Genomic DNA, 22,803 nt, shown 5'->3' on the forward strand with positions numbered 1-22,803 from the left:
GCTGTATGTAATAACACAAATAAATTCCTGAGCTAATAACTTAAAAAAATTGTACGTAATCAAACAAAATACTGCACCGTTGCTTAAGAGCTAGTCGCGATGCTGCCATCGCCGTCTGCGCCATCATCCGATGCAGGTCATCTGATGCAGCACTCCATCACTCTCCTTCTTGGTCAAATAGCCCTTACACAGCCTGGAGGTGTTTTTGAGTTATTGTCCTGTTGAAAAACAAATGATAATCCCACTAAGTGAAAACCAGATGGGATGGCGTGTCGCTGCAGAATGCTGTGGTAGCCATGCTGGTTAAGTGTGCCTTGAATTCTAAATAAACCACTGACAGTGTCACCAGCAAAGCACCCCAACACCATAACATCTCCTCCTCCATGCTTCACGGTGGGAACCACACATGCGGAGATCATCCGTTCACCTACTCTGTGTCTCACAAAGACACAGCGGTTGGAACCAAAAATTGCTAATTTGTACTCATCAGACCAAAGGACAGATTTCCACCTGTCAAATGTCCATTGCTCTTGTTTATTGGCCCAAACAAGTCTCTTCTTCTTATTGGTGTCCTTTAGTAGTGGTTTCTTTGCATCAATTTCGACAATGAAGGCCTGATTCAGTCTCCTCTGAACAGTTGATGTTGAGATGTGTCTGTTACTTGAACTCTGTGAAGCATTTATTTGGGCTGCAATCTGAGGTGTAGTTTATTGACGATTTCTGAGGCTGGTAATTGTAATGAATGTATCCTCTGCAGCAGAGGTAACTCTGGTTCTTCCTTTCCTGTGGCGGTCCTCATGATAGCAAGTTTCATCATAGTGCTTGATGGTTTTTGCGACTGCACTTGAAGAAACTTTCAAAGTTCTTGACATTTTCCGTATTGACTGACCGTCATGTCTTAAAGTAATGATGGACTGCTTATTTGAGCTGGTCTTGCCGTAATATGGACTTGGTATTTTACCAAATAGGGCTATCTTCTGTATACCAACCCTACCTTGCCACAACACAGCTGATTGGCTCAAACACATTAAGAAGGAAAGAAATTCCACAAATTAACTTTTAACAAGGCACACCTGTTAAATGAAATGCATTCCAGGTGACTACCTCATGAAGCTGGTTGAGAGAATGCCAAGAGTGTGCAAAGCTGTCATCAAGGCAAAGGGTGGCTACTTTGAAGAATCTCAAATATAAAATATATTTTGATTTGTTTAACACTTTTCTGGTTACTATATGATTCCATATGTGTTATTTCATAGTTTTGATGTCTTCACTATTATTCTACAGTGTAGAACATAGTAAAAATAAAGAAAAACCCTTGAATGAGTAGGTGGGTGTGTGTGAGTATGAATGTGTATGGCTTAAGTTACACGCCCTGTCTGTTGCTACACAACATTGCGAACTCACAATGGTAATCCCTTCTCGCAGACAGTCTCTATGTAGGGTTTGCTTGGTTTCCTACTTGTCTAGTGAAATGTCAATGCAAATACCCTGGAAACTGGCCTAAAACCTGTTCAAACCTGCCCACAGGGACACAGATGCGTAGGGAAACCAGTCTTTATAGCCGGACTGATAATACCATTCCATCCACTGAGCACTGACACATGCTGTGTCTCTCTGTTGGCAGATTCTTTCATTTTGTTTCTGTTGCCATTCCGAACACTTATTTTGAAAGTTGCCAAATTTCAGTCGAATACTTTGTTGTTCCCAACTCCCACCTCAACTGCTTTTAGATGTGTAGAGAGCACAGTGAGTGGGTGTTCGTTTTTTAGTCCTTGCTACTCTGGGAGAAGCAGCATTACCTTTCCTATTACAGACGGTCACAAATGCAGATAAAGGCTGTTGTTTTTATCACATTTGATCATATGTTTTCTCATGAGAGATGAATACTACCTTAAAATAGATACTTGATCATCAAATGTTTCGTCCTTTGGAATAGCCAGTGTGTTCCTCTAGAAAAACCAGGCAGGCTGGTGTGCGTGTGTGTGTGAGGGTGAGTGTGTCTGTCTGGGTGCGTGTGTCTGGGTGGGTGGGTGGGTGGGTGGGTGTATGTGTGGCCCAGCATGATGTGTGTAATAGTAATAGCCAATGTGGTATGACCAACATGATGATGTGTGTTTCCATTGCAGATGTGAATGAAAAGTTTGCCCCTCCTATAATCGGCATGCCTGGACAGTTCCCTGTGTACCTCAGGCTTCCGTACCGTAGGGATTACTACTTCTGCTTCCGACAGGATGCTCGCCAAGCTGAATTCCTCTCCATCCTCTCTGACTGCATCCGCCACCAGAACCAAGGTAACTAACCAGCCAGAACGAACGGTTACCATGGTAGCAGGTTCGCCACACCAGCACTGAAGCAAAGATGCATAGGCATAACTTTTAATAACATTTTCATGTAGGGTCTCCTGGGGGAGGAGAGCAAACACAAAGCTCAGTCAGAACTAAGGCCAGGGCTGTGCTCCAATTCTCTACCGTTCACTCTGAAGTGTGCAGTCACTTACCCCCCTCTCTCGTGTGTATGGGACATTGGGACATAGTGGAAACTCCCTCTAGCCCATATTTTCACCATGTTTTGTTAGTGCACACTTTGTGGAGACAAGTGGGCAATTGGAACACAGCCCAGATCTGACTTCCTTGTTAAAAGACAGAGAAGCATCACACATTTCTTCCCACTCCTGTCTTCTCTCTACCTTTCTCTCTCTCTCTCTCTCTCCCTCTCTCTCTATCTCTCTTTCTCTTTTGCGCTCTCTCTCTTTATCTCTCCACTTTCTCTCTCCTTTTCTCAGACTTCCTAAAGAAGAAGACAGTTGAGGTGCAGGCCTTCCTCAAAGCAATCCACCTCTATAGACAGGAGAAGGGCAGCTATGACTCCTGGAAAATGCTGATTGGCAGTGACGTCAGGGTAGGTTACTGGGTCAGCTTCTATGCTTAAAACACTCACATCAGCAGATACTGATTCCCTTGACACTCTTTCTCTCTCTACCCCCCCCAATCCCCTGTTAGTTGATGGCAGTATAATTGGGCAATTGTGTGGTCAGGGAGCATTTGTGATAGCTGGTTAGGCTACCAGGAAGTTAAGTTAGAGGTGCAGGAAACAACCCCTATTACTGCAAGGAGGCCGCCACTGTCCTACTGCACTCGCACACCTCCGCATTCACTTATTTGTGCGTGTGTGTGTGTCTGTTCTCACACCTCTCTCATCATAGCTTAGTACATGCGTTGAATGTTTTCAACGCCAAGTGTAGAGATGTTGCTCCCAGAGAGTTTTGCTCTGTAGTTTCACCATGTGTTTGCAGTATTACTCACCTGCATGTTTTTCAGGGGTAAATCAATCTGCATGTTGTCATATGATTTGGATGTTTGATATGCATGGTTCGTAAGATTTGTACAAAAACATTGTGTGTTTGTGTTTGTGTGTGTATAGGTATTGGCCAACCTGGTTATGGAGGAGCTGTTGCCCTCTTTGGAGAAGGACATGCTTCCTCATCTAAAAGCCAGGAAGACAGAGAGGAAGAGAGTGTGGTTCGCTGTGAGTCACGCTACCAATACTAAAGTATGATGATAATGATGCGTGTGCGTGTGTTTATTTCCTTAAATCCTAACCCCTGTCTATTCTGCACCACAGACAGTAGAAGCGGCCTATTTCCTGGTGCAGGAGTGTCTATTTAAGGGTATGTCTGCTCTGAAGGAGGAGTGTAGGAAGGCAGCTCACCAGCAGGAGGTGCTGATACGCTCTGATATGGACCAGATCCTCAACTCCAGAACCTACCTGGAGGGAAAACTACGAGGTACCGACTAACCCTGGAGAGAGAATCAATCCAAAATCTGCCCCCATACTATACTCGTATACGGGTAGGGGTTAGGGGTTCATTTAGAAATCAGCAAGAGAGTTAGGGCTATGCAGCTCTCAGTCACTACAAGACAAACAAATGCAATCCGTTACTTGTAATTTGTCACATGATACTGTTTTACATGAATGCATCCATATGAGCATGAACATGGCAGGTTAACTGCATGTATTTGTGTGTACTTGTGTGTGTGTGTATAACTATACTTGTGGGGACCAGAAGCCCCCACAAGAATAGTGAACTAACAAAAAATTTGACTAACTGGGGACATTTTGTTTGTCCCCACAAGGTCAAATGCTATTTCTAGGGGGTATAAGGTTAAGGTTAGAATTAGTGTTAAGGTTAGAATTAGGTTTAGGGTTAGTGTTAGGAGCTAGGGTCAGTTTTAGCGTTAGGAGCTAGGGTTAGGTTTAGGGTTAACGTTAGGTTTTCGGATTAAGGTTAGGGGTTAAGGAAAATAGGATTTTGAATGGGACTGAATTGTGTGTCCCCGCAAAGGTTAGTTATACAATAATGTATGTGTGTGCGCACATGTTCGTGCGTGCTTGCGTTTGCGTACGTGTGAGATTGTGTGTGTCTGATTTCAGGGGGCTGGGTAGGCCTGTTGGTGATCCAGCAGGGCTTAGGTCAGGGTGTGGTATTGGGGCGTTGGTGTACATTATTCTTTTGTTCGATTCAGTGTTGTTGACACTGATACCTAGCTAACTCCCTGTGAGAGTGAATGTCTCTGTGGGGACAGTAAATGCCACCCAGCAGATTTGATGACTGTACACTGGACTTTATTAAATATTCATGCCCAGGCAGTTTATACATAAGCCATGCCAATACCCTCCAATGAACGAGTTACAATTATCCATTTTAGTCAGCAGCACTTAAGATAGATAACTTGTTTTATATACATTAAACGCTGTTTTTATTGCATTAATGGAACAGGAGCACTATAGATTAAATCCAGAGAGAGCTTAAACTATGATTCAATGTACAGTACTGTATCTTGTTCTATTGACCAAGTCCTAGCTTGTGGTCTGATGCATGAACCTACGAATGTATCTGTCCTCCTGTAGCCAGTTTATCAGAGCAGCTAATGAATGTATCTGTCCTACTGTAGCCAGTTTATCAGAGCAGCTAATGAATGTATCTGTCCTACTGCAGCTAGTGTATTGGAGCCAGCAGAGAAGTTCTGTTCGGAGGGCGTGCAGCCCTACCTGGCCTCCGTACTGGAGGAGCTGATGGGACCAATCAGCTCAGGGTTCCAGGAAGCACGGCTCCTGAGTGACAGCCAGATGGACCAACTGTGTCAGGACTTCCAGGAGGGCGGGGTTACCAATGAACTCAAGCAGGTGCAAACTTCCTCTCCTCTTCTCATAAACAGTCCTGTCTGAGCTATCATTTACTCAAACTATTGACCCCCACTTTGTCTGTTGATCCCGCTTGCTCTTTCTTCTCACCTTTTCCCTCTCTCCCTCACCCCTTTTTTCTCTTTCTCATCTATTCCCTTTTTTATCAAACTCCATCACCTGTCCTCCCTTTCTGTTGCTTCCTTTTTCATCACCCTCTCTCTCCTTCCTCTCATCCCCCTCTTCCCCTCTCCCTCTCTCCAGGCCCTAGCTAAACTGAGTAGGCCCAATCTGTTGAGTTGTTACCAGAGGATCAATTCTCTCCACGACCAGCTGCACGACCTGCAGGAACGCTTTGGCTTCTCCAACATCAGCAGCCTGGTCCACAGCACCCAGATAGACCTACAGCAGGTAAACATTACGCGCACACTAAGTGACTAACTAAGATTTTCCACACTTTAATACTCATCAGACAGTCTCAGTTGTTGTGAATCCGACAGAAAGTGTTGACCTGTTGATGGTGATGAAAAATAATAGCTACAGAACCAGTAAAAGGTTTGGATACACCTAATCATTCAAGGGTTTTTATATATTTTTACTATTTTCTGCATTGTAGAATAATAGTGAAGACATCAAAACTGTGAAATATGAAATAAACACATATGGAATCATGTAGAGACGAAAAAAGTGTTAAACAAATCAAAATATATTTTATATTTGAGATTCTTCAAAGTAGCCACCCTTTGCCTTGATGACAGATTTGCACACTCTTAGCATTCTCTCAACCAGCTTCATGAGGTACGTACATACCCCAACCAGAAGCCATGGATTACAGGCAACATCCGCACTGAGCTAAAGGCTAGAGCTGCCGCTTTCAAGGAGCAGGACTCTAACCCGGAAGCTTATAAGAAATCCCGCTATGCCCTCCGACGAACCATCAAGCAGGTAATGCGTCAATATAGGACTAAGATCAAATGGTACTGCACCGTCTCTGACGCTCTTCGGATGTGGCAGGGTTTGCAAACCATTACAGACTACAAAGGGAAGCACAGCCGGGAGCTGCCCAGTGACACTAGCAGACCAGATGAGCTAAACTGATTCTATGCTCGCTTCGAGGCAAATAACATCGAAACATGCATGAGAGCATCAGCTGTTCCCGGAAGACTGTGTGATTACGCTCTCTGCAGCCGATGTGAGTAAGACCTTTAAACAGGTCAACATTCACAAGGCTGCAGGGCCAGGCGGATTACCAGGACGTGTACTGTGAGCATGCGCTGACCAACTGCGAGCATGCGCTGTGCTCAAGAACACTAAGGTAACCTGCCTAAATGACTACCGACCCTTAGCACTGAAGTGCTTTGAAAGGCTGGTCATGGCTCACATCAACACCATTATCCTAGAAACCCTAGACCCACTCCAATTTTGCATACCACCCCAACAGATCCACAGATGATGCAATCTCTATTGCACTCCACACTGCCCTTTCCCACCTGGACAAAAGGAACACCTATGTGAGAATGCTATTCATTGACTACAGCTCAGCGTTCAACTGAAGCCATCTATTTTGTGAAGTGCACCAGTCCCTCCTGCAGCAATGCACCCCCACAACATGATGCTGCCACCCCCGTGTTTCACGGTTGGGATGGTGTTCTTCGGCTTGCAAGTCTCCCCCTTTTTCCTCCAAACATAATGATGGACATTGTGGCCAAACAGTTCTATTTTTGTTTCATCAGAACAGAGGACATTTCTCCAAAAAGTACGATCTTTGTCCCCATGTGCAGTTGCAAACTGTAGTCTGGCTTTTTTTATGGCGGTTTTGGAGCAGTGGCTTCCTCCTTGCTGAGTGGCCTTTCAGGTTATGTCGATATAGGACTCGTTTTACTGTGGATATAGATACTTTTGTACCTGTTTCCTTCAGCATCTTCACAAGGTCCTTTGCTGTTGTTCTGGGATTGATTTGCACTTTTCTCACCAAAGTACGTTCATCTCTAGGAGACAGAACGCATCTCCTTCCTGAGCGGTATGACGGCTGCGTGGTCCCATGGTGTTTATACTTGCGTACTATTGTTTGTACAGATGAACGTGGTACCTTCAGGTGTTTGGAAATTGCTCCCAAGGTTGAACCAGATGTGGAGGTCTACAATTTTTTTTTAGGTCTTGGCTGATGTCAGGATATGCGTGAATGGCTGTAGGAAGTCAGGCGCAGGAGAGCAGATAGTTGGTAGCAAGACAGAGCCTTTTATTTGGCGACCCAAAAGCACATGGCACAAACTAACACGAAATACAAATAAGGGTTTAACATAACACAGCTTAACCAGCCTAACGTGCGCATACATGAACAGATAAACAATACCACACAAAGACATGGGGAAAACAGAGGGTTAAAACACAACACATAATGAGGGAAATGAGAACCAGGTGTGTGGAAAAAACAAGACAAAACAAATGGAAATGAAAAATGGATCGGTGATGGCTAGAAGACCGGCGACTTTGACCGCCGAACACTGCCCAAACAAGGAAAGGCATCGACTTCGGCAGAAGTCGTGACAGCTGATTTCTTTTGATTTTCGCATGATGTCACGCAAAGAGGCACTGAGTTTGAAGGTAGGCCTTGAAATACATCCACAGGGACACCTCCAATTGACTCACATTATGTAAGTTAGCCAATCAGAAGCTTCTTAACCCATGACATCATTTTCTGGAATTTTCCAAGCTGTTTAAAGGCACAGCCAACTTAGTGTATGTGAACTTTTGACCCACTGGAATTGAGATATATTTAATAATAGGTGAAATAATCTGTCTGTAAACAATTGTTGGAAAAATGATTTGTGTCATGCACAAAGTAGATGTCCTAACCGACTTGCCAAAACTATAGTTTGTTAAGGATCCCCCCCTTTTTTTCAATTTTCGCCTAAAATTACATACCCAAATCAAACTGCCTGTAGCTCAGGGCCTGAAGCAAGGATATGCATATTTTTGGTACCATTTGAAAGGAAACACTTTGAACTTTGTGGAAATGTGAAAGGAATGTAGGAGAATCTAAAATAATAGATCTGGTAAAAGATAATACAAAGAAATAACCAACTGTTCTTTTTAATATTTTTGTATCATCTTTGAAATGCAAGAGAAAGGCCATAATGTATTATTCCAGCCCAGGTACAATTTAGATTTGTCCACTAGATGGCAGCAGTGTATGTACAAAGTTTTAGACTGATCTAATGAACCATTGCATTTCTGTTAAAAATGCTGTATCAAGACTGCCCAAATGTGCCTAATATGTTTATTAATAACTTTTCATGTTCAAAATGATGCACTCTCCTCAAACAATAGCATGGTATTCTTTCACTGTAATAGCTACTGTAAATTGGATAGTGCAGTAGGTCAACAAGAATGTAAGCTTTCTGCCAATATCAGTTATGTCTATGTCCTAGGAAATGTTCTTGTTTCTTACAACCTCATGCTAATTGCATTAGCCTTCGTTAGCTCAACCGTCCCATGGAAGCGACACCGAACCAGGAAGAAGATAACAAGACATTTGTGGAGAGGTTGAAAAATGAGTTTTAATGACTCCAACCTAAGTGTATGTAAACTTCCGACTTCAACTGTAAAAAATAATTTTTAAGTGGCTGTCCCGGCCAAGTCTCTCATCGAAGGCATTGAGTTCCTCCAATGTAAGCATTGGCAGTATAGGTTCTGTACATGTACATATTACCTCAACTAACCGGTGCCCCCGCACATTGACTCTGTACCGGTACCCCCCTGTATATAGTCTCACTATTGTTATTTTACTGCTGCTCTTCAATTACTTGTTACTTTTATTTCTTATTCTTATCCGTATTTTTTTTAACTGCATGGTTGGTTAGGGGCTCGTAAGTAAGCGTTTCACTGTAAGGTCTTCACCTGTTGTATTTGGTGCATGTATTCAGCACATAGGGGCGGCAGGTAGCCAAGTGGTTAGAGCGTTGGTCCAGTAACCAAAAGGTTGCTAGATCAAATCCCAGAGCTGAGAAGGTAGAAATCTGTCTTTCTGCCCCTGAACAAGGCAGTTAACCCACTGTTCCTAGGCCGTCATTGTAAATAAGAATTTGTTCTTAACTGACTTGCCTAGTTAAATTTAAAATGTTTATTTTTAAATGTGACTAATAAAATTGGATAATTTCATAGTTTTGATGTTTTCACTACATTCTACAATGTAGAAAACAGTAAAAATAAAGAAAAACTGAGTAGATGTGTCCAAACTTTTGACTAGTACTGTATGCACGGTGTGTCATTGACTGATGAGCTCCCGGTTAATTCCTCCATGACCTGTGTTCAGCTGGTGGAGAATGCAGCGTACACATTTCATCTGCTGCTCTACAAGGACATAGAGGACAACCCAGGCAACGCATGCTCTGCCATGGAGAAGTCCAGGCACAGGGTGCTCAAGGTACACTGCTTATTCATTATTACACATCTGTGTCTAAAGCACAGTTACTTCACAGGCATACAGAGGAACTCACTGAGACGAGCACTGATCAAAATGAATGTTTATTTGCTGATTAAACTCTCTATGTGTTGCAGCAATATGACTATGACAGCAGTACGGTGAGGAAAAGGATCTTTCATGAGGCCTTGGTGGGGATCACTCTCCCTCACATCAAGAAGACCCTGGCCCCCACTTACAAAACAGTGAGTCAATACACACACTTTACCCTTTAACCTAACACTAGAACAAATACACATAACCTGGCCCCCACCTTGTAGCAACTTATAATGTAAAAACTGCCAATGATGTAATAACAGTTAATAATGTAGTATATTTTGCATTTATAATGTAATAAATGTTGATAATGTAATAAATTGCCAATAATGTAATAAATATGCTCAATGCTTAACGTAATAGTTTTTCACATAATGTAATAATTAAATTATTATTATTACATTCTGCGTTGATTATAAAGTGGTAAAAAAAAAAGTGATCAATAGTGTAATAACTCACGTCAACACCCTTAAGGCAGTGGTCACCAAACCTTTCTGAGCCAAGATCACTCAGGCCGGGATCTACCGCTCAGAATTGGTTAAAAACTATTAAAAACAGTTTTGTAGCAATGAGGTTTGTGCAGTAGGCTATAGTCCCAATACATTATGACTGCGTATTGGTTATGCTTGAATTGCCCTGGCAATGTTGTTCTTCTCAGACCATTTCAAAATTATATTTCAAAACTTCAGGTATATGATCACACTGGTAATAGATCATAGTTTGTTATATTAGTTGTGAGACACAGTTGAGTGATCATAAATTGAAGTATATCATTTGCTTTCATTATTTTACTGGACTGATGGTGCCTGCATCTGACGGTCAGTCTCAGCGGAGGGAGAGCATCAGAGGGTCCGCCTCTGCTTCGAACACACCGACTGTGTAATTGCGTTTTGGTACACCAGAAGTACATTCATTTCCAATGGAACGCTGAGTTTGCCTTGCAGCATTTCGTTGCAGAGCCAGTTGCAGTGCGTTCGGTGTGATACATACGTTCGATTTATCGAATATATGCATCAAATTGTATGCGTAGACTTGACAGAAAGTAGCAAAATGTGAATGTTGAATTTTTGTTGCACACATATACAGTAAAATATGTGGGATTACATAATAAAAACAGTTTGATTGCATAATTTCTTTACCTATTTTATTCATTTATTTGCCAAGTAGCATACATATGTATTGTGAGCCTATAAAATAATTTCCTTTCAAAATGCATAATTTTGGAGCGAAATGCAATAACAAATAGCCAAGATAGCAGAGAGTAGTCTCTTTGAGACAAACGTTGAGGAAGTGGTCTTGATTGCGCTGTTGGGCCGGGACCAGCCCCGTCGAAAGTGCAGGTCTATGTGGGTCCAGAGATGGTTGAAGTTCCGAAAGCAAAGTTCCACCGTCTCATCCAAGAGCTTCGTCTATTTGGAGAGGAATTTCGAAGTTACTTTCGTCTGGACCAAAGCCAGTTCGATCACCTGCTCCAGATGGTTGGAGGCTGGATCGCCCAGATGGATCCCAACTACCGGGAGTCCATCAGCCCAGTTGAAAGCCTGGCGATTTGTCTCCGGTAAGCTCAATTCTAGTGAATTTTTTAAAGCCTTTGATACTGTAATTGATTGATATTAGATATATTTTATGTGCAACCTAGCTAGCTAAAGGGCTCTCTAGTTAATAGCCCTCATGTGACATCAGATGTACTTTTACAGAATGTTCATTAGGACTATAACTTTTCCCAAAGTTGGTTTTAAAATATTTTTTAATGATGCAATGTTACCAAATGAAAAGAAAGTTGGGGTGCCTTCTGCCCTGATAAAGGTTGGCTAGTCTTCTCCAGGACCACTTGTTGTTCAAGACAGTTACAGTCATTCATGACATTCTTATTGGAATCACATACACTCTTAGAAAAAAGGGTTCCTATAAAGTGTCCTTCTTTCCCCATAGGATAACCCTTTTTGATTCCAGGTAGAACCCTTTGGGGAAAAGTTTATACATGGAACCGAATAAGGTTCTACCTGGAACCAAAAAGGGTACTACTCTACCTGGAACCAAAAAGGGTTCCTCAAAGGGTTCTCCTATGGGGACAGCCGGAGAACCCTTTTAGGTTCTAGATAGCACTTTTTTCTAAGAGTAGAGTTGGCCTGGGCTACAGTTTATTGATACAGTCATAGACTGAATTGTACTGTTTCAAGGCATTGTTAATGAGGGTTGATGAGTATTACAATATAATTTGTAGAGCACAATAAACTGTAATGAGGTAGGTACACTACTGGTCAAAAGATTTAAAACACCTGCACAGATTCAGTTAGGTAAAGGAAGCAAACTAGCAATGTCGAAACTGACTACCTGTGCTGTGCCTCCTTATTAATACATATACAGAACCAATCAAAAGTTTGAACACACCTACTCATTCACGCGTTATTTTTTATTTGTACGATGTTCTACATTGCAGAATAATAGTGAAGACATCAAAACTATGAAATAAGACATATAGAATCATGTAGTAGCCAAAAAAAGTGTTAAGCAAATCAAAATATATCTTATATTTGAGATTCTTCAAAGTAGCCACCCTAATGCGTTTGAGCCAATCAGTTGTGTTGTGACAAGGTAGGGGTAGTATACAGAAGATATCCCTATTTGGTAAAAAACCAAGTCCATATTATGGCAAGAACAGCTCAAATAAGTGAAGAGAAACGGCAGTCCATCATTACTTTAAGACATGAACGTCAGTCAATATGGAACATTTCAAGAACTTTGAAAGTTTCTTCAAGTGCAGTCACAAAAACCACTAAGCGCTGTGATGAAACTGGCTCTCATGAGGACTGCCACAGGAATGGAAGACCCAGAGTTACCTCTGCTGCAGAGGATAAGTTCAATAGAGTTACCAGCCTCAGAAATGGTCAATTAACTGCACCTCAGATTCACAGAGTTCAAGTAACAGACACATCTCAACATCTTCAGAGGAGACTGTGTGAATCAGGCCTTCATGGTCAAAATTCTGCAAGTAACCACTACTAAAGGATACCAATAAGAAGAAGAGACTTGCTTGTGCCAAGAAACACGAGCAATGGACATTAGACCGGTGGAAATTTGTCCTTTGGTCCGTAGTCCAAATTGGAGATTTTTGGTCCCAACCGCATGGGTGAACGGATGATCTCCGCATGTGTATTTCCCACCGTAAAGCATGGAGGAGGAGGTGTGATGGTGTGGGGGTGCTTTGCTGGTGACACTGTCTGTGATTTATTTAGAATTCAAGGCACACTTAACCAGCATGGCTACCACAGATTTCTGCAGCGATACGCCATCCCATCTGGTTTGTGCTTTGTGGGACTATCATTTGTTTTTCAACAGGACAATGACCCAAAACACACCTCCAGGCTGGGCAAGGGCAATTTTACATAGAATTAGAGTGATGGAGTGCTGCATCAGATGACCTGGCCTCCACAATCCCCTGACCTCAACCAAATTGAGATGGTTTGGGATGAGTCGGACCGCAGACTGAAGGAAAAGCAGCTAACAAGTGCTCAGCATATATGGGAACTCCTTCAAGACTGTTGGAAAAGCTTCCAGGTGAAGCTGATTGAGAGAATACCAAATACCAGTGTGCAAAGCTGTCATCAAGGCAAAGGGTGGCTATTTGAAGAATCTCAAATATAGAATATATTTTGATTTGTTTAACACTTTTTTGGTTACTACATGTTTCCATTTGTGTTATTTTACAGTTTTTATGTATTCACTATTATTCTACAATGTAGAAAATAGTAAAAAAAAAAAAAACAAAGGAATGAGTAGGTGTTATAAAACTTTTTACCGGTATTGTATATGAGTAGATAGAATATGTGCGTGGAATTTCAAGTTCGTCACAATATTGATAAATGTTTTGAATTTTATTTCACATTCTTGGAGACCAACTGTCTGGTTGGTGAATACATGCCTGTCCCCAAGGAGAAAGACTGGAGGGCCATCGCTGCCGAGTTCCTGGAGAGGTGGAATTTTCCCAACTGTCTTGGCTCCATTGACGGGAAACGTAGTAATCCTGGCTCCACCCTGCTCGGGTTCGCAATTCTACAAATACAAAGGTACATATTCAGTTGTACTCTTGGCTGTTGTAGATGCCATCTGCTTCCGGTGTCGTGTTTCCGTGTCGTCGATGTTGGTACTTACGCCAAGGGAAGTGATAGTGGGACCCTCCAGGACTCTGCCTTTGGCCAGGCACTTCAGGATGGCACCCTGGAGACTCCACCACCTGCATCACTCCCTGGGGCTAAAGACCTGGGACCCGTTCCCCACGTCTTTGTCAGGGACGAGGCCTTCCCTTGAGATACAACCTCATGAGGCCCTACGCTGGACGCCAGCTGCCATTGCCAAAGCCTGTAACGATCTTTAACAAACAACTATCCAGGCCAAGGTTAGTTGTTAAATGCGCCTTTGGGATTCTTGACAACCCGGTGGAGAATGTATTGGAGAGTGCTTGGTCTCAGCCCCTCAAATGTCAATGTCTGCGTGAAGGCCACATGTGTTCTCCACAACTACCTGCGGAGGTCATTCCAGGAGCCGCTCCGGATGGAGATGGGCACGCCAAATGGTCACCTACCTTATGTCACCAGGGCAGGTGCCAACAACGCCCCCAAACAGGTACTCCAGGTGAGGGAGAAGCTGACCACCTACTTCTCATCGCCAGCACGTAAAGTCCCATGGCAGTATGCCGTGGAGTGAAACAGCTCTTTTAAGAGCCCCCTAACACCAAGGTTATTTTAAGAACCATCCACCGTTGTCCATGAAATATATTTTTTTCCCCAGATATTTTTATGTCTCATTGTCTCTCTTCATTTGGAAGTTATATTTAAGTGAAATTTGGGAGTAAAGACCACACATTAACCCCTTCCCTCTCCCATTAAAATCAGCATTATACACACCTGGCATGGTACATCAGGTGAGAAGGAGCTCTAATTAAGGTTATACGACATACAGTTAGTATGATAACAATGGACCGTAGGTAACCTAGGGACAATACAAATAGTAAAGTTTACCACCATCTTCACTGGTCTGACAAAATGCAGGTTAGGAAGAGAGTGTGTTTTTACTTTAATCTGGTCTTAGATCTGCAAAGGTGTAGGGAAAAAATAAACAGATTAAGTCTAAATGAGATATTAATAAACAAATGAAACAACTGACTATGAAAACATTAGACTTTAATACTTATTCAAGTACAGGAAAGAACATGACAGGTATGTGTGTTGTAAAAATGTTACCAAAAATAAAAACTATTGAAAGAGGTGTGTCCATGTATGTGCGTGTAAAAATACAAAAATGTATGTGTAGCCTGTAATCTGTAAGAGAACAACAAGAGCATGTATTGTTGGCACAACTGCAGACAGATACAGGGACTACTCATAAAGCCTAGACAGTAGGGGAACTTCAGACATGGCCATAAAGAGAGAGAGGGCAGGGCTGTCTGAAAAAACTAAAAGTGAATGTGTAGCCACATTACAGGTAAACACACATTTCACCTTTAGTCTTGGAAAAGAACAACAAGAGCATCTGAATTCTCCGGTGTGTCAGTTTCAATTCAGTCAATTTTCATGCAATCTATGTACAACTAATAATGAATGCTGTCCTACAGTAAGTATTGAGAAACTATTTACTTTATGAATTCCATGAAGTTTATACTAAAAAGCCTACTAAGAAAGGACATAATAAGCGGAATAAGGACAGTTAGAAAATCTCAAGTGAGGACACTTGGAAAATATAATTTGCATTTCCTTGATTCCTTGCGTCCTCTCCTCACCTGCTCAAAACCCGTTGGAGGAGAAGGTCAAAACAACAACCAGACAACTCTCCTCTTCCTGTCCTTCATGTGAGCTGGTTGGCTAAATTGACTCCATCTTTGGAAGGGAAGAGAAAAATAACACTTACAAGCATTACATAAAATAACACCATAAAAGGTGAGATTTATGTTAACGAAATACTGCTTGTATAGTGTAGTTAGTGGCATAATATTGGAACAGTATGGTAACATTGGTAATTATTGCTGTTTACTCATGGAATTTGTATTTCAGATCAAAAGATGAATATGACAGGCAAATATTTAGACAGCAAACTTGTTTTAGGATATTTTCTAACCCAGAAACAACAGCTTTACATTTGCCTCATATGAATCCTTTGATCTGAAATACCAATTAGCCTACATGAGTATACTGTAAAAAATTACCTACTTTACTTCACTGTCGCAATACTTAATACACTACCTGTGTTGTGGAGACAAAAAACGTAACATTGAACTCGGCATCGAAAGCAGCTAATTAATTTTAACCTTGACTGCTGCTTTTCTTTGCTGAGGCAGCCTCTTTAGGGTTGCCACCAGGCTGATGGCAAAGAGGGTCTCTTCCTCCTCCTTCCTGTGAGCATCAGGTTGGGCTGCATCCCTCTCGACAGCTTGGAGGAGCCTCTGCTGAAATGAGTGGATCTGGGGGCTGGTACCTCCGATGGCGCCTGGTGTGACTTTATTCCTCTTCGTGTCTCTCCTCGTTTGTCTCCAAGGCCACACCTTGTTCAACAAGGTCCTCAGTGGTCACTTCCGTGAGTGTCATAATAATCTCAGGTGGTCCTAGATCCAGAGCTGCTTCCTCCATTTCATCATCTTCCATGGCTGCACCAGTGGTGGTCATACTTGTGGATGATGTAGACGTTGTAGAGGGTCTCGCTGCACCGGTGATGGTCGCACTAGTAGATGACAGAGGGTCTCGCTTGTATGGGTAAAAGAGAGTGAATATTACATTATTGGTTAAAGTAATTACACTATTACACATCCAAAAGTTCTTACATTATTAGCTCCTCTTCCATTATTGGCATTTTATTACATTATCAGTTGCTACACACCTGCAAAACAGTGAGTCTCTCAGCTAGCCTTCAAAACCCTCAAGAAAATGGGGGGAAAGCCAGCATAAATTATACTGCCCCAAAAGAATAGTGTTTTGAGAGCACAACAAGCCTTTACATATTTTCTTGTGTCCTGAAATCTCATTATTGTTTAGAAAATCACAGGTTGAAACGGTTGTTTCTGTGTCTTTAGGAGCTGCAGGGTCTTAAACAGTTAGTCTGTGCAGACTATTCCAACTTTGTCCATGTTCACAATATCTATGAGGGCATTTTGCTGCAGATTCTGAACAAGGAAGTCATCAAAGGTATTGTTTCTACTAGATATCGGAGTTATTCATTTTATCTTATTCAATTGTAATACACATTTTAGGCATTACTACAATGTTACTCACTCTGCTCACCCACACCAATATTATTAGTGCGCTTGCTTTTAAACATGTCTCTGTTTGCTCTACAGTGTTGGAGGAGGCAGCCAGGCTGAAGAAACACAATCTGTTCACAGACACCAGAGACCTCCTGAGCCAGTCCAGCTGCTCCAGCCTCTTCTCCACCCCTTTCATCCCCAGCAACCCAGCCAGGATGCTAGGCTTCCACGGACAGCTCCAGACCCAGCCTGAGACCCCTACCTTTATCCAGACCCACCCTGAGACCCAGCCCGAAGCCGAGGTAACAGCCCAGCCCGCCTCTCCTCTTCAGGGCAATGGCCTGGTGGTCGGTGGGGGTGCACAAGGGTAGGGCTGTGGCAGTCATGACAATTTGTCAGCCGGTGATTGTCAAGCAAATAACTGCTGTTCTCGGTATTTTACCGTTAATTAACATAAACACATTTAGCATCTCCCGGCCTCCACACATAGCCTACAAGCCACTGATGCAGACCTTTGGAACATCTACATTTTAAAAAGTCTAATAAATCCATGTAATATAGCCTACACCATCACATTAAATCCATTATTTATTTTAGACAGGTCTAAAGAAACATGATATCTAGAAAATGTAGTCTATTTCAGAAGAGCAGAATAGCATATTCTGAGTTATCCTTATGTTAGGCCCTGATCTAGCTATGCCATATGGCTGTGGGCTACATTAGTTCATTTAGCAGACAAGATTTGCTTAGAATTTAGTGGCATTATTTCATATTATTCTATAGTATGAAGAATACAATTGAACATAGCTGAAGAAAATAGAAAGGATATTTTGTCCAAACGACTTGAGGCAGTGCGCACATGTGGCTATTCTGTGTTGAGCAGAAAACAAAGAAACAGGTACTTCTATATGCATAATTTGCGATTAGATTTTTAGCACATTCTAATGCTGCATAATGCAACTCTAATGATGATTTGAAAAAAGTTGCATGAAAGGTACATCAGTCTCTCATTCACAATTTGACAAGCACTTGATAATGCCTTGAATTTCCCGGCTACATCCCCTTTGTGTGGCCATAATGGCCTCTGAAAAAATCCATTCCTTTTGCGACCAGGGGCCGTTATGCCCTTGGGATGAATATTATAATTATAATTCCCTTCTCCCTGCTTCGTGCTGAAGCACCTCTCATTCACATGGCTCTCTGTCACGTGATCGGGTCTTTATTACAGGCTACAAATGAAGACAGACACATCCGGTGAAGACAGACACATATTGAAGATATTGAAAGAACTGTCCACATTTAATTTTCTACAGCCAACAAGATGTGTAGGCCTGATGAATAGCAAAAGCACTAGCCTATGTCAATTTACTATCCCAATAATACAAAAGTTGACCTATTCTGTGCGAGAAATAAATATTCCAAACATAGTCTGGGACTGTTGTGGGATGCGATAGATCCCAAATGAATACAACCACTAGCATAAAAAAAAACTGTTTTAAGCAATGAGCCTGACGCAACAGATGAGAACTTTTAGCTTAAGATGATGATAAACTGTTAGGCTATTTCTTACATTATAAGCGCAACAATGTGCACACGGCAGTAGGCTACAAATGCGATTATGCATTTTTATTATAGGTCTTATTATCAAGGTGCATTTTTATGGTGAAAATTATCTTCCCCAAACTTGACACATGCACTGTGTGTGTATGCCAGTTAGGCTCTACACCCGTTGTAACGCGGATTAATGTGCTTCATTTTAAGAAGTTATTTGGCCACTTTAGTTGTGATACAAGCCTATAGGCGTATGGGCTAGGCTACACGAAGTGTGTGACTATGATTTTAAAAAGTTGCACAAAAAAAGCATGTGCTGTTTCTTTTTTGCCTTAAGCTGGGCATCATTCACAAGTGATAATAGAACAGGGGCAGCGGGACAAAATACATGTCATTTATGCAATTAAATAGCAAATGGAGGACGCTTTTCTCGTGGTTCATTTTCATGCCGGCTAGGTAGACTATACTCTTGTTGTATAGAGAACCAACTGAGATAGTTCAATGGGACTCTCCAGTGCCAGCCGAGACAGATAAAGTGGCTAGTCCTGCTACAACGGAAACAGCTCAGGTGGACATCCCTGTCCTAACTGAGACAGCTAAAGTGGACATCCCTGTCCTGAGACAGCTCAAGTGGGCATCCCTGTCCTAACTGAGACAGCTCAAGTGGACATCCCTGTCCTAACTGACAGCTAAAGTGGACATTCCTGCTCTAACTTAGACCACTCATGTTGACACAGGCCCTCCGGCTGAGACAGAGAAGGTAGACAATCCAATTGCCTCTGAAATAGTGACGTTAGAAGAGCCAGTCGCTGTTTAAATAGAGAAAGTAGGGACACCGACCGAGGCAGAGACATCCATTGAAGTAGACACCCAACCACAGTAGCACAAAGCAAAGCTCCTTCCCCCAGTCCGGACCCTGTCCCTGACCTATCTCCTGTCCCTGTTTGTGTTGTCAACCATGTAGCTGTCATTGACCCTGTAGTTGTTGAAGATTCAGTAGCATGGCTTCTCTCACAATCCAATTTGTAAGTCGCTCTGGATAAGAGCGTCTGCTAAATGACGTAAATGTAAATGTAATCACCACTACTGAGCCAAAAGCTGATAGAGAGAGCAGTCCTCCTCACAGTGACCCAGCAGTGCCCTCTAGTGGTGAGAAGCCTGTAACTGCCACCAGCAGACTCTAGACTTGCTGCAGCAGTAGAGACCAAAGATGTGGAGGAGCCTGTGACAGCCCCATCCATCCCCGATGATGGGGATGAGGACTTGGTTACAGATAGCGAGTCGGCCCCCATCACACATTGAGACCCCTAATGATGATGTTACAGTGGAGTCAGGAGCAGCAGCCCCCGCTAAGGAGGTCAAAGTGTCACTGAGCAGCAGAGAGGAGATTAGCGTTTCTGTGACCTCTGACCTTGCATTAGAGGTCAGTGTGAGTGAATCACCTGTCAGCATCACCACCGAGCCCCTTATAGAAGTATCAGAGGGTGGACCCTGTTCCCCCTAACCCTGTCGCTGAAGCAACATTAGGCGTTAACGGTGAAGCTAGTGTTGAAGTCACTGCATGTTCTGATTCAACCATAGCATCAGCAGCCAATGTGAATGTAGTCCCTCCACAGCCCCAGCCACCATCCCTGCTGAGCCAAAGAGGCCCTCCAGGCTGGGGAGCCCGCTGAGCCTGCCCCCAAGGCCCTGGACTGTGTGAAGGAGATCCGGGACCTGGTGGTGGAGGAGTTGGAAGTGAAGAAGATGGTGCAGCGTTACCCAGGTAGTCATGACCTATAAGAGAGTGGTAACAAAGTAAGGGGCCTGATATCATACAGGGAATAAAGGATGACAAGGGCCCATTTTTTTTATCACTGTAATTGTGAGGAGTATGGAAATGTGATAGACTATACCCGTGCTGTTGTAGAAACCGACTGAGATTACCTTCACTGTCAAAAAACAAAGTAATTTTTATACAAGCATAAAACTGTAAGTTTCCATAAAACTGGTCAAATATGAATGTATACAATTGTGTTTGTGAGAAGATCAATGTGGTGAGATCTGGGCATAACTGGATTATCAAATTTGGGACCAAGGAAAGCATCAAATTGACTATTGCAATTGTGTGGAATGAACTTCATTTGTGTCATAGATTTTTATATGTATTTTAGATGATTTGAGAACAGTTTGATATATGCCAATTTAAGTTGTTCAATATTAAATCAAGAACACTGCCGTATATTGAATCGGTCTGAGTAGCAATGGGAGGGTTCTACATATGGAGGGTTTAGGGATTTTCTGTTCTATGTACAGCTATCCCAACAAGAGATACATCATGATTTGAGGAGCTAATGTTTTTTCCAAGTATATTATTATACTGTATACACGTAGGCCTACTGCATTGATTCCATGAAGAAGAATGAGCCATTTCCAATGGACGTGGTTGCTATGGAGACTGGTCTAGTGTCTTTATTTCTGAATGACCTTTAGCCGTGTTGAAATGTCAACACCATCCAGTGCCTGTACATAACATTTTGCACTGGCAGTTTGGGAAGGGGCTATGCATATTCACTGTATATTTAACAGTTAATTGCTAGCTAAATGTAATTAATTGATTGTTTTCAGCTAGTTTTGTGCTCCATAAACTCAGCTATTAACCCTTCAGTGCAAAAGGAAGACAAACACAGTAAATGTGTTGTATTTCTTTATAGTCAAATAAAAGGGTTATTTTATTTACATAAATAACACACTGGACAGCTGGCTGGTTTTTCTAGACTTCATACAGTATTTTCTAGTTTCTCAGACTCTAAAATTGTTCATGAATAAACCAAATTATTGCCACCCTTGATAAAGACTGTATAAATTAATAATACATATACTGACCTACACTGAGTGTACAAAACATTAGGAACATCGGCTCTTTCCATGACAGACTGACCAGGTGAATCCAGGTGAAAGTTAAGATCCCTTACTGATGTCACTTGTTAAATCCACTTCAATCAGTGTATATGAAGGAGACAGGTTATAGAAGGATTTTTAAGCCTCTAGACAATTGAGACATGGATTGTGTGTGTGTGCGCCATTCAGAGGGCAAGACAAAAGATTTAAGTGTGCTTGCTCTATTTCCTCTACGGCATAAGTACCTTATGGTTGAAGACTCTTCTTTGAGTCACAAAAGTGCATTGAAATCGCATACTTTGAAGAGGTGTGTGTCCACTTGGAGACACCAGTTAGTCCTCTTACTCAAACCCTTATGTTTTTGTCTTATGTTGCACCTACCCCACATTTTCCAGGAATAGTCTTATGTTACTTAATGTATCCAGAGTATTTTCAGATTTCATTATCAACAAATGCAGTGAAAAGTACAGTAAATGTAAAATGCACATAAAATCAACAGTGTAGTGTTTGGATTGAGTCTTGTGTCAGGTGAACTGTTGTGTACTCACCTTTGGTCTAATAATTTCCCCATTATCTCCAAACTGTTCCTTTTCAATTGCTACCATGCTTATGCATTTAATATTTATTCTGTAAGAAACATTTAAATGTATCACTATAGGCCATTTCCCTCGAGTATAAATGGTTGAAATGAAATGAACTTTATTTATTTTACCTTTATTTAACTAGGCAAGTAGGTTAAGAACAAATTCTTATTTTCAATGACGGCCTAGGAACAGTGGGTTAACTGCCTTGTTCAGGGGCAGAAAGACAGATTTCTACCTTCTCAGCTCAGGGACTTGAACTTGCAACCTTTCAGTTACTAGCCCAACGCTCTAACCACTAGGCTACCCTGCCGCCCCAGTGCAGTTCTGTGTTTCATATATACTTACACACTATGAGGTTGGGATAATACTGTGAAATTATGATAATGCCCTTTTGGTGTAAGAGCTGTTTGAAAAGACCGCTTGAAATTGCTGCCTGTTTTGGTGGGATGTAGTTTTGGCATTCCATGGTGACATCACCATGCGGTAAATTAGTTAATAGATCAATAAGAAAAACCTCTGCCAATTTCCCTCCCCACTCAGACATCCCCCAGACAGTCTGAGCTAAATTCTAGCTTGAGAGCCCTTTGCAATAGTTAGATTTGTTTATTTTTGACTATTTTAATTGAAAACAATCATAGTAAGGTACTTAATTGTTATACAGTAATGATTTGATAGGGAGATTAAAATGGCTGTATCAGACCTTTAAAAAAGTTGAACGTAATATTTACATTTTTAAAGGGTGCCATTCATTTTGACACGTATCTTCTTGAGAATTGTTTTGATTATTTATTATACAAAATCTATTTCTGAGCAATTGTACACGTATAAAATATAATTTTCAAAACAATGAGCATACA

At 41.9% G+C, this 22,803-nt stretch overlaps 1 protein-coding gene across 2 annotated transcripts in view; it reads left to right on the forward strand.

The window, feature by feature from the left end:
• LOC106584005 (protein Niban 1) overlaps positions 1-20,919 on the forward strand; it is a 46,487-nt gene extending 25,568 nt beyond the window's left edge. Inside the window, exons 5-15 of one of the 2 annotated variants that reach the window (XM_014168735.3) lie at positions 2,127-2,291; positions 2,783-2,898; positions 3,421-3,525; positions 3,622-3,784; positions 4,997-5,184; positions 5,446-5,592; positions 9,497-9,607; positions 9,742-9,849; positions 16,761-16,872; positions 17,025-17,233; positions 20,088-20,919. In XM_014168735.3, coding sequence (XP_014024210.1) covers positions 2,127-2,291; positions 2,783-2,898; positions 3,421-3,525; positions 3,622-3,784; positions 4,997-5,184; positions 5,446-5,592; positions 9,497-9,607; positions 9,742-9,849; positions 16,761-16,872; positions 17,025-17,233; positions 20,088-20,120 — 1,457 coding nt within the window. In that variant the 3' untranslated portion in view covers positions 20,121-20,919. The remainder of the gene's footprint in view (positions 1-2,126; positions 2,292-2,782; positions 2,899-3,420; positions 3,526-3,621; positions 3,785-4,996; positions 5,185-5,445; positions 5,593-9,496; positions 9,608-9,741; positions 9,850-16,760; positions 16,873-17,024; positions 17,234-20,087) is intronic. The other variant, XM_014168734.3, reaches the window with a different exon arrangement.
• The last annotated feature ends 1,884 nt before the right edge of the window (positions 20,920-22,803 follow it).

Source organism: Salmo salar, chromosome 23 (assembly GCF_965601325.2).
Source record: "Salmo salar chromosome 23, fSalSal1, whole genome shotgun sequence".
NCBI classification, from domain to species: domain Eukaryota; kingdom Metazoa; phylum Chordata; class Actinopteri; order Salmoniformes; family Salmonidae; genus Salmo; species Salmo salar.